Source organism: Haliotis asinina, chromosome 9 (genome assembly GCF_037392515.1).
Source record: "Haliotis asinina isolate JCU_RB_2024 chromosome 9, JCU_Hal_asi_v2, whole genome shotgun sequence".
Lineage (NCBI taxonomy): Eukaryota > Metazoa > Mollusca > Gastropoda > Lepetellida > Haliotidae > Haliotis > Haliotis asinina.
The window spans coordinates 7,439,873-7,452,125 of record NC_090288.1 but is presented as its reverse complement, the minus strand read 5'-3'; the positions used below and the strand labels follow the sequence as shown (position 1 = coordinate 7,452,125).

Here is a 12,253-nt window from a genome sequence, read left to right as displayed (position 1 = left end):
ACCAAGGGACATCACTCTAAATTACGGTGTTCGTGGTCAAGATGAATGCAATCAAGTGCATATTCTTTAGTGAATTCCACCCAACTGCTGGTCCAAAAATTACATATCAGGCAAGACATTGTCACTTTGTGTCCGAGATGAGAAAATGCAATATGTATATTAATAATCATGTTATGTGCACACAATGGTCCATTCACTTGTCGCGTTGTCTCCGCCTTCATCAGCTGTTCGGAAACAGCTGATCAAACTGATCCGTAACACTACAATCAGTGATAATCAGCTATGACATGACAATCTGAGGAAAGAGTTCATTCCGTTCCCCAACATTCTTTCTTCCTCAGACTAACAGAAGTACCACTATTTGGTTGAACCTTATACTGTACTTAATTTGGGGGGCTTTTAATTACTTTTATAACTCCTCTACGGCTCTAGTTTGTTGTGTTAGGTTTTGTTAATAATTCGAGAATATATCAAGTTATAAACATTATTTGGGATGGGGGACCGGGAAAAAATCCTTATCCAATCTAAACATATCATGGCATCTGGATCAGACAATTGGCACTGGTCCACTTTGTGCATACTACATGTATTTGCAAAGTCACTGAATCGGACTACCATATTCATTTTGATAACCCATGCTTTTAATTTAAGACGACTACAGGAATCACATGGTGCAATTCTGCATGCCCAGTGATTTCTTGGTTGACACATGTCATTGTATTCCAGTTGCATAGATCAATGCTCATGTTTTTCATCACTGGATTGCCTGGTCTAGACTCAGTTCTTTATAGACTGCTACATAGCTCAAATATTGCTGACAAACCAACCTACCAACATAGCCTTACACACACAGCTAAAATGATTTCGATGCACCAAAAGAATACCAGCTATTTACCAGCCATATTGTGTAGTGTCACATGCTGTAAAAGGTGAAAAAATTCAATGAAGCATCAAAATAAAAAATTTCATTAAATCAGAATATTTTTGGGACAACTTTCACTTAGTAGAAATGAGCAACGATTTTAAAAATGAAAGGTAAGTTATCACAAATGAAAAATATATGCACCTTTGAATAGAACTACAGAATTGTTTAAGTCAAAATGAATTAGCATGTGAAATTCCATAACCGTAACCTAATGTTTATCCTAATTTAACCCTAATGCTGTCCATTAAACTAACCCTGAAGGAGACAGTAATGAATGTCCATAAGAATTCAGTATTAATGAATCTCCACTGGCTCCCAGTACAAGCGACCAGTGAAGGTACAGGGTAGAATAGCCCTTCAGCAACCCATGCATGCTGCTGCACCAGGATATCTGAAAGAACTTTTCCAGAAATATAGTTCAAGCAAAAACCTGAGATCCAGTGATCAACTTTTGTTTACCATCCCCAACATCAAAGCTTTCAGCCAAAGACCGGTACCATTCTCATTCTGCTCCTTCTCTCTGGAACTGTCCTCCTTCTGATGTCAAAACCTCCATATCTTTAACTGTCTTCAAGTCCAAACTTAAAACCCATCTCTTCTCCAAGTGCTATCCGTGATACCTGTGCTTTGAGCAACTGCGACAGATGGAAAATAGCGCAATATAAAGTCATTTATTATTATTTTTATTATTAAAGGGCTAAAAGGAAAGTAACCTAAGATAGCAAAGTACTGACAACTCGAGTCGAGTTGCTCACATTTTTTTGCTTAGATTCAAACATGGTGGAAGGTATCCGGTATTCTGTAGTCTTTCCAAGATGTATTAAAAAGATACTGTACCTACCTGTAAATCAAGAGTAATGTACTTTTTTTTAAATTTCAGTTTAATATTTAATGAATGTATGTTGAAAATTGACATATGTGCCAAGTAATGATGGTTGTATGTTCAACATCCAACAAGATGATGTCAAAGAAATTGACATGTACGTAAACATGATAATACAAAGATTCCTTGATTTTACTCGTAATAAATTCATCTTGCCATTTCAGGTGCCAGAGGACTTCATGAGCAAAGAGGTTTTTGATTCTGTACACATTTACATCATCACCAAACCGGAACTTCAGAACAGACTCATCACTGTGTTTGTATAATCTTGTATTTTGACAATCCTCACCATCACAATGCCATGATCAAAATAAGTGATGTTCCTCACTCAATTTCTCTTTTTGAGCTATATGATATCTAGGTATTCCACAAGAAAACAGGGAAGATGGGGTAGCCAAGTGGTTAAAGCCTTTGCTCATCATGCCGAGCAGCCTGGTTTGATTCCCTACATGGGTACAATGTGTGAAGCCCATTTCTGGAGTGCCTTGCCATGATGTTGCTGGAATATTGCCAAAGGCAGTGTAAAGCCAAACTCACTTGCTCTCTCACTCAATCACAGTAAAACAGGTTGCCAAATATGCATTATAAACAGTGGAGGGCGAGCTGGCTAAAGTGCCAGGCTAGTGATCCAGTGAGGTTGAGGTGTCTGGATGAGCCCACCTGTGACCGGAGGTGAAACCTTGGAGTCAACTTTGTGTGCAGATTCTTCTGTGTTGTTGCAACCCCTAGTGTACAGTACACAACCCTGTGCACTTAAAAGAAATCATGAATCGGTTGGTATATGACCAGATGGTGGCCACATGAATACGTGCAAACGGCTAGTTGCAGGTACAACAGCATGTAGTAAACTTGGACAAAGTATTGTGACTGTGTGTCCCAGTCCTCCCAGCTGTGGATTCGATACCTCATTAGGATGAGAGAGTCACAACAAGTGTTGTATACTCCCAAGGGAGCTGAGATTGATAATACAATGTGACACTGAGATTGACATCCAATGATCAAAGGAAACAAATACCAGCGCCTTGAGCAAGCAATAGTTCCATGGATATGTGTGCTATATAAATATCCTAGAACAGTTACGACCAGCTTCCTTCTTTCTGTGCCAAATATATGCACCGTTGCAGAAAAGAAAATAATTTTGTGGGCAAGGAAAGTAAACTTGCTGAAAGAGTGTTGTTGAGCCATATTTTGGGCTGCAATAGGAACAACCAACAAGCTCATTGTATCATTTCTTTGGTGAAATAAATACTTGGTCTATGATTTCTTTCAAAATGTGCCTGTGGTCTCTTTAGTGCCAAAGAGCGATTCTTTGGAAGTGATTGAAATAAACTTGTAAATTTCAAGCAGCATTGCCTATGTAAAGATTGATGTCTGTTTTGTTCTTGTTGACAGAAATGCTTGGAATCTGAAAATAGTTGGCTGCCCCGTTTGTATTGATGATCCAAAGTACAAGAGGAATGCATTGATGTTTAACCTGTGTTTTGTGTTCGACAAAGATACCCGCACATGCAACTATGGATCAGTTGTTAAGAAACTGGCAGCTTACTTCACCCAACTGGAGGTAATTATTCATGCATCACATCAAGAGGTTATGTTGGGATTTATATAGAAATGTTTATTTAACTTTTGACTGACTGTTAACTTGTTAAGTCTTAAATAAAAATACTTCTTGTTTTTAATTGTATTGTGTTATGATATATGTGATATCTTCCTAACAGCTTCTATATTAGGAACCATCTCTTGCTATAACCATGAAGACATAGTGATTCAGTCACATTTCTTATCATATTGGGGTACAGTGGGGTTGCTGAGTGGTTAAAGTGTTCATTCATCATGCTGAAGACTCAGGTTTTATTCGACACATGGGTACCATGTGTGAAGTCCATTTCATATTGTTGGAATATTGCTAAAAAGAGTGTAAAACTAAGCTCACATTATCATGTAAGAATGATCAGTCATGATGCCATCAGCTTAGTCACAGCATAGGCATGCTTTTGCTATTTACCATACCACTAATCCCAAAGAGAATACACTACAGTACTTTTTACAGGTGTCCAGATATCTCTGTATTTTCAAATTTCAGCTTGAAACTGATGAAATCAAGGTCTGTCAAAGTATTGTAGACTTATTTTGAATTTTTGAATATTTTTGTTTTTGGGGTACTGGGTGACTCGTTTAGTGGATAGACATGTTGTACAACCCTGGTTTTGGTCCTTCTTCAGCTTGAAAGTGGTTTCCTGTTTGATGAGGAGAAGAGACAGCAGATACCGAAGATTATAACGCAAATCCTGACGGACCTCAATAAATATGGAAACTGTGCCATTCCCATCAGTTAGTACACCAGCAGTACCTGTTCAGTGCATTGCTATAACATGCCACATCTGGGACAGAATCGGTCTTCAATGACACATGTTTGTTGTAAGAGGCAACTAACAGGATTGGATGGCCAGGTTCACTGACTTGGTTGACACATCTCATTGTATCCCAGTTATGATGCAAATGATGTTGATCACTGGACTGTCTGGTCCAGACTCAATTATTTATAAGCCACTGCCATGTAGCTGGAATATTGCTGAGTGCAGCATAAAATTAAACTCATTCATTCTCTAGAATTGGTCTTCAGCAACCCATGCTTGTCAAAAGGGGCAAGTTACAGTATCAGGTGGTCAGACTGTCTTGGTTCATCTATATATCCCAGCAGGGTAGAGTGATGCTTGTGATGTCAATCACTTGGTGTGTGATCCAGGCTTGATTATTTATAGGCTAAGGTCGTATAGCATGAATATTCCTTAAAGTGACATTAAACAATAAACTGACAGGCCAAAACAGACTTTCCATTTTCCACATAGAACTGACGACAGAAATAAAGTTCTTTTAATTTCCTGGAAGATGTTAAGGTCGGCTAACACCTTACTGAAAGAAACACAACTGTATAAGCATTGGATGATGCCGAGTGCAATAATAATATGTTAATTAACCCAGTCTGTTGCAGTGTAGCACTTCTAATCTGGTAAATACTGATGAACCAAGATTACAACATGACCAAGAATAGTTTAAAAATATTGAAAGTGCTGCAGTATTACAAATCAACGGGGTCTTTGATTCTTGTGCCGTAAAATTTTAAATTTGTTGGCACCCAAAGTTTGAATATTGTTATAATTACAAGATCCTCTTGGCTATGATTTCTTGTTTCTGACACTGATAACAGATTTTGTTTTCTAGGGGAGTCATGTACTATATACCTGAAGGTAGCACCAGCCATATCTGACCCTCCACAAGTGCAGGACTACGACGTGCCAATACTGTTCAGAGACAAGGAGAGTGTTGTGGCATTGCCGTTGGATCTGACTACACAGCAGGTGAGAATGTCAGTGAATGATGATCTCACTACACAGGTGAGTCTGTGATTGCTGATCTAACTACACAGGTGAGTCAGTTTTTGATTGGTGATCTCACTACACTGGTGACACAGTTTGTGATTGGTGATCTCACTACACAGCAGATTAGTCAGTCAGTGAACGTAGGTTATAGTTTATTTCAATATACAACAGGAGATTAACCCTTTGTACAGAACAGGCAGAAGTTTTAATTTCACACGAACAATTTATTTTTCCCTGAGCCACACAAAATCTAAAAACACCCAAAGAACCAGGCTTCATTGTTATCATGTCTGCTGGAATTATCTCCCTTGATACAAAATGCTAAGCCTTGATCTATAGTCCAGTTTGTTAATGTTGGTATCAATACAATATATATGTTTGGTATTTACAGATTCTGCACTATGTTGATGGTTACTCCCATGTTGCCAAGATTGCTGCAGAGGCTGATGTCGAGATCAACTTGGTCAAAGCCTGTCTCCAGAATCTGATGTGAGCAGTTTGAGCTAAACTGTTGAGGATAAGTTTACAGTGAACAGGAAACCTACAGTAGAAAGTTTCTTCAGCATTAGCAGAAATTATAATCAATGTTGCTGCAGTAAAATGTCTGAAGGATTGTGATGTCATCAGTTGTAATGCTATCTCAGTTAAATACCATCACCAATGTCTCTGTCGCAAGGTGCTCCTCTGTACATTTGCACATGAGACACTTCTTATTACCAGGGACAGTGGGGTAGCCTGGGGGTTAAAGCATTCCCTTTTCATACTGAAGACATGGTTCAATTACCCACATGGGTTCAAAGTGCAAAGCCCATTCCTTTTATCCCAATATGATGTTGCTGGATAACTGCTAAATGCAGAGTATCTTACATTCGAATTTGTCATCAGATATTTCTTTGCTTGATAAAGGTTTAAAGCACTCAGTGTTTTAATTTAAATTGACTTGTGTTTATTTATTTTTATAACAAAAACATGAAGGCTAGATGCTGTAAGGTTTCAGGAATAAGAGGCTTGTACTGTGCGTACAGAGTTTGTTTGCTCTTATCTAATATTTGGAATATTTTTTCAGACATTACACTGTGATTAAACTGATATCCATTTTCCAGGTGAGTGTCATAAACATTTTTTTTCATGTTTGTGTTAAATGTTAGTTTTTTAAAACAAAACATGAACTGAATTTAGTAAGATCTGAAACAGAAGGATTGTACGTTGTAATGCCTGAAGACTTCATTAAGATTATTAATGAAGTGAAGAGATTTTTTTGGGATAGGCTAGCTGGGAAAGGCAGGGGCCATGGGCCATTGTGCACATCAGAATACAAAAATGGCCCTTTAAAATTTTGAAGTTTACTATTGATAGAAGGACAGTGGCCCATTCTAAATTCAGGAAGTGGCTAATAATCCTATGGCCCATTGTCAAAGTTTTCAATCCCAATCCCAGCATCTGTCAACTCTTTCACAGGCAGTAAGTGAAGCAATACAGAGTTGCATCCCTTAGGTTTTTCAGAATCCTGTGATAATTTGAATCCCTGATCCTCTTAGGTTTCACAATAGTGGAAAGCACCAGGTGTTACTTCCACCACAATCTGACATGTTTGAGTAAAGTTGTTCAAGATAGTGTTACCTGTAAATCCAACACATACTCACTCACTTTTCATTTCTTGATTGCAGTATTCAAATGTATACACAGTAACGCCAGAAATCAACACACTATTTGAAAACACAGCCCTTCAAATGGAATGTGTCCAGTTTGTAGCAAGAAAGGGTAAAACGACTACATATTTGGAAAAAGTGTCTGATAGTTTAGAAGTTTGCAATTTCTTTAATTGCTACCCTATGTTTAATTCCAGTCAAGAGTCACAAGTGCTTACAAAAATGGAATAGAAATTTTAGTCAGGCCCTGTGACTTCACTGAATGTTTCTCACTATGACTTAATTGTGTGGACATGTTTTCATGATTTGAGTGGGTTCGATGTATGGTCCAGTCTTGATTTGCAGGACATCAATATGTGACCAGTAGCTGGGGTATTGCAGAAAGTGGTGTAAACAATTATTCAGTCTCTCATTGGTCACAGTACCAAGGGGAATAGTTGTGTGGTAGCCTAGTGGTTGATGCATCTGCTCATCATGCCAAAGACCCAGGTTCAATCCCCACATGGGTACAAAGTATGAAACCGATTTCTTGTGTCCCCAGTGATATCGCTGGAATTTTGCTAAAAGCAGCGTAAAACCCAATGCACTCAGCTCTGTTGCTTTACTGCACAAAACTAAACTGACTCACCAACTCACTTGAGTTACAGGTTGTTATAGCCATGTATTTTTGAGTTTCTGGTGGTATTTTTATTGAGCTCAAAGAACATCTGTACGATGTTCATCTAAATATATCTGTCAACTTGTCAGGTCACACGCTGCCAGCGTTCCGCGATGTGTTCATGCTCTACAGTTCCTTCAGCCCGGGGACTACAGTCAAGGACATTTGTAACAGGATTGGCCCACATGCCCTTAAGGTGGACGAGAGGTACTTCCACACATGTATAGATATGATGGGATGAATTTCTGTCTTCAGCATCAATGAATGATAAGGGTTGGTGGGGTAGTCTAGTGGTTAAAGTATCATCACACCGAAGGTCTGTGTTCAATTCCCCACCTGGCTGATATGTGTGAACTCCATTTCTGATGACCCCGCCATGATATTGCTTGAATATTGCTAAAGGCAGCCTCACTGCCTCACTTACTGAATGATAAGGATTGGTGGTGTAGTCCACTGGTTAAAGTATTTTTTCATCTCGTGGAAGGTCTGGGTTCAATTCTCCAGTTAAAATCTGTGAACACCATTTCTGGTGACCCCTGCTGTGAACACCATTGCTTGAATACTGCTAAAATCAGCCTCACTCACATAATATGATGCATAACTGAAACATAGCTAAAACAACACAAAGCCAAACTCTCCCACTGTGAGACTAGATACACAAAACCCAGATGTCTTTCATGTGTTCACCTTTTCTATCTGGTTGGTTCTTCCAGGAAACTAGTTCAGTTCGGGCTGATGAACGGTCTGATTCGCCACCTTCACAAGTACCCAGTCAAACTGCCGAACGAACCTGGCCAGTCATCACGGCTACATCACTTCTATCAGTATTTTAAAGGGGTTCATCATTCAGATGAAATCTGCTGTCGGCATGGTATGTATGCATTTTCTTATTACCAAGATTTTGGAAACAGGTATCCAGTTTCCAGAACAAAAGAAAGTACATTGTGTCTTTGAATATCATAAATACTTCCCTACCCAAAAATGAAGATTAGTATGTGTATTGTATTTCCTTATCCTGACTCATGCTTATTATGCTTATCTAATCCCATTTTGTGAAGACAGTGGAACACTTGAAATCCCTTGAAGTACCTCTCTAACTGAAGCGGATGTACAGGATTTAACTAGACGAGGACATCTTCAACTATGCCCATTAAAATGGTTCCTGATTCAGCACCTCGACACCTCAAATCAGATAACTCTGCCTGTCTGACATTTGGATCCCTGCAAATAGACCTATTTGCCACAAGGTTCAACAAACATTGGTATCACCAGTGCCTGATCCATTAGCATTGGTAACAGACACTCTTAGCATCTCATGGGAAGGACTGAATGCATGTGCATTCCCTGCTCCAGTACAACTACTGAAGTCATCGGAAAATGAAAGCGACAACACTGATACAATTGATTTTTGTTCATCTCACAGATGAATATTGGAAGAACAGGACAGAACTATGGCTGCAGCAGTCCCTAAAGTGGGGAACTACTGGACATACCTATATTGCAGTCAACAGAATCCAGTGTGGCCTGACCCACCACCGTTTCTGTCGGATTCTGTAAGCATAAGCAGCTTGCATCAGGACAAGGAAGAACATGTAATTTTCAGAATATAATTGCTATTTTATACTCATCCTGACTAGGCGTCAAACCCTCCTAACCACCCATCTCATGCACGCTGAATTCCTAGTAATTCTTGTGTTGAGTTAATGAGTTTTCAGAAAGTGACAAGCATGGCTGGTCATGTGACCGTATTGGCAGGAAAGGGAGGGTTCCCGTGGGTGAGTGTATTGTACATCCGCTTCAATTAGAAAGGAACTTCAAGAGATTTCAAGTGTTCCACTAAATTTGCATAGAGGGAGGAAATAAGCATGAAAAGTATGAGTCAGGATAAGTATAAACTATCAATATTTTATTCAGAAAATTATATTCAGAAAATTCAGAACATTTTTGACTATGGAAACATGTCCTGGAGATGATAAACAAAAAGTGCTGTTCCAGGATGAGTAATGTTATTATTTCAACACAGTGATAAAAGTGAGTCTGAATATACCAAAAGTAGATAGCATGCATTATTTATAAGCAATTATTGTACATCAAAGTATTGATGTTTCTTTCTGTTGTTTTACGCTGTGCTCAGCAATTTGCTAGCTGTATGATGGCAGACTCTGAATAATCAAGTCTGGACCAGACAATCCTTTGACACTATAGGTCCCATTACTAAGTGTTGCTGGCAAGACGCAAATTAACGTAGGCATTTTGCAACAATGATGTTGACAAATCTTTGTCCAGGGATATTCTCGCAGGGTGTAATTTCAGATAGATTATAAAATAGGTATGAATCAGTGTTTTCAATATAGACCTTTGAATGGTTACCATGGTTACAGGTATCAGTCAGCAGGAGCTTGATGAGCGGATAGAGAGTGACTCCAGTGTTGTGGTGTGTTGGAAATGACCTGTGACTGAGAATTTAGATCAGAACAACATGGACCAACAAGCAGCCCAACCTCGATATCTCCAGGGTATACGATCTCCACTATACCCTGGACGCATCTACGGCTCAGCCCGATAATTTTATTACCTCCCTTTGCTGGCTCCGCATTCTCACAATAGCCAAACAGCTAGGCCGCCGTTGTAACCAAGCCTTTCAGTGTCAACAAAGGTAGCAGTCACAAAGGTTTGCTCACAGTGCATCTCATATTTTGGAGATATCATACAGACAAATTTATAGGTCCGAAACTTTTAAAAAATATATGCAAAAACTCTTTCTACCTCTTACTGAGAAACTTTTCATGGTTTGTTTTGCCAAGTTTAATCAGTTACATAATTTGAAAAGCGAAAGCGAGTTGTGATTGGTTCGCTCAACTTCCCAGCGTAACACCTGATTGAATGAAAAGCCAGCCAAGGGAGGGAATAAATTTAACGGGCTGAGCCGTAGATGCATCCAGGGTATAGTGGAGACTTATCTCCAGAACGTATGCCCTGGAGATATCGAGGATGCAAGCAGCCATGTCAAGTGGCAACAGACATTTGCAACAATTTCAATGGCAGTGCATTCCAAGTGGACTGTTCGAAGACTGGTTGTTTGTGACATCGTGTGATCTGATTCCCACAATGTGTAAAAGTTTGACAGCATCAGAAAGTGCTCAGACATTATTCACTGGGGATACACAACATGGTTGGTGTAGCTGTGTTTCTGGAGCTGTGACTCTTGAAGACATTCAAAATGAAGTGTGTTTTTAAAATATTTTACATGTTTTCCAACCCAACCCAATCAAAGAAGCTTCTTGATGGAAGCGTGTCTAAAATTATTTGTTCTTTCAACGAATCCTGTTTGTCTTCTTACAGTCTCACACCTTCACAATTGCTTTGCCGGTGTTGGCTCCATGGAAGAGTCCAACAAAAGCTTCAGCCATATTCTCAAAGCCTTCTGTGATTGTTTCACGATACTTTAACTTGCCCTGAAAACAAAACCAAAAATAACACTGAGAATGTGAGATTCTTCTAACAAGTATTCCATTTCACAACTAACAAAACATTCTGACAGTTGTTCATGTCAGGGGTCAAAATGTAATTTTAAAGTCACCTGTGAAAGGGCAAATGACTTTTAGAAACTTGTCCTGACTTATTTTCCACTTGCCCTAATTTTACAACATAATTATAATGATGTAATTATGAAAGAATGGTATCTGATGTAAATGTTGAATGTTTAATGAACTGTTTATCGAAAAGTGATAAATAGCAAAGAAAGATAACTCTGCTTAGTTTATTTGCAGTTTGAAACCATAAGCTGAAATTATCTAGTAGCACACAGACAAGTAAGATGCCATTATCTGATTCCCCAATATGAAAACTGACTTGTCCCAGGCATTGGGCAATGGGATTTTTTAACCTTTGCATGATATGCAACGTAGCTGCCCAGTGTTAGAAGTGATGGAACCTCATTTGAACAAACCTGGTCATTTGTTCATTACCTGTTTTATCCAGTTGATGACCTGTAACTTGGCTTCTGGCCAGTGTTGGAAGTAATGGCGACACATGAACCCCTTCATTGTGAGCTGCTTGATCAGCATCTGCCCATACACCAGGGGACCTGCATCAAAAGTGAACAGCAACAGCTAAACCACAGCACATGCAGAATGAAATTTGGGTTAGGCACAGTGAGGATATAGCTTAGCTGGTGGGTCACTCCAATACTCTACCTACCCAGTGGTACCTAATACATCTGCCACAGGCCACATGTGATGATTCTTCACACCTTACACAGTCCATTCAAGCAATGGCACAATTTTTTTTCTGTTTCACTTTTGACATGTCTCCACATCTAAACATACGTATGAGATATGATGACCTCATCATTCTAAAATATGCAGTCTAATTACACGTAGTCTCAGTACTTTTCGTTATACTCCACTACTGAGTCTACCAAAACCTAACAGAAGGTAGCGTTAGGTAACCTTTGAGTGAGCTATGACCGTCCCAGCAAATGCGGGAAGGCCAAACGGATTTAACCAATCAGACAACTGCAACTGTTAAGGGTTTGGCAGGACTTAAAAAATTCGCTAGTCACTGACACTGATCCCTAAATAAACATAAATCTGCATAAAACACTGGTATTTGGCCTGCAGTATATACGCTTAGGGCTTTCTGATGACATGGTTACCATAAGCTAAGATTTCCACAAGCTGACATCCTTCAATATTGACAAAAACGTTATTTTCAGGGACTGTTTACTCAATGTTGACAGTATTGTAGCGTGCTCCA

The 12,253-nt window shown here is 39.1% G+C and overlaps 2 protein-coding genes across 3 annotated transcripts in view; one reads left to right on the top strand and one right to left on the bottom strand.

Moving 5' to 3' along the window:
• Nucleotides 1–7: 7 nt before the first annotated feature.
• LOC137295677 (GATOR1 complex protein NPRL2-like) lies at nt 8–10,810 on the top strand. Its single transcript, XM_067827154.1, has 11 exons — nt 8–110; nt 1,973–2,064; nt 3,201–3,369; nt 4,031–4,139; nt 5,031–5,167; nt 5,580–5,677; nt 6,255–6,291; nt 6,856–6,949; nt 7,585–7,702; nt 8,209–8,366; nt 9,877–10,810. Exons 1-11 carry the CDS (start codon nt 42–44, stop codon nt 9,942–9,944), a joined length of 1,149 nt encoding a protein of 382 aa, XP_067683255.1. The 5' UTR covers nt 8–41; the 3' UTR covers nt 9,945–10,810.
• LOC137295678 (prostaglandin reductase 1-like) overlaps nt 9,485–12,253 on the bottom strand; it is an 18,993-nt gene continuing 16,224 nt past the window's right edge. Inside the window, exons 8-10 of one of the 2 annotated variants that reach the window (XR_010957591.1) lie at nt 11,464–11,582; nt 10,471–10,950; nt 9,485–10,032 (exon numbers count right to left, since the gene is read on the bottom strand). Coding sequence is in view for 1 of the 2 variants with exons in the window: in XM_067827155.1 (XP_067683256.1) it covers nt 10,840–10,950; nt 11,464–11,582 (230 nt within the window). In the remaining variant the exon portion in view is untranslated. Of the gene's footprint in view, nt 10,951–11,463; nt 11,583–12,253 lie in introns of both variants that reach the window. The other variant, XM_067827155.1, reaches the window with a different exon arrangement.

What these genes read in the sequence shown, in the direction of transcription:
- LOC137295677 (XM_067827154.1), top strand. Translation starts at nt 42, where the DNA reads ATGAATGCAATCAAGTGCATATTCTTTAGTGAATTCCACCCAACTGCT. An exon ending in GTCCAAAAATTACATATCAG is followed by an intron (nt 111 to 1,972) that starts GCAAGACATTGT and finishes TTGCCATTTCAG; the next exon opens with GTGCCAGAGGACTTCATGAG. An exon ending in CAGAACAGACTCATCACTGT is followed by an intron (nt 2,065 to 3,200) that starts GTTTGTATAATC and finishes TCTTGTTGACAG; the next exon opens with AAATGCTTGGAATCTGAAAA.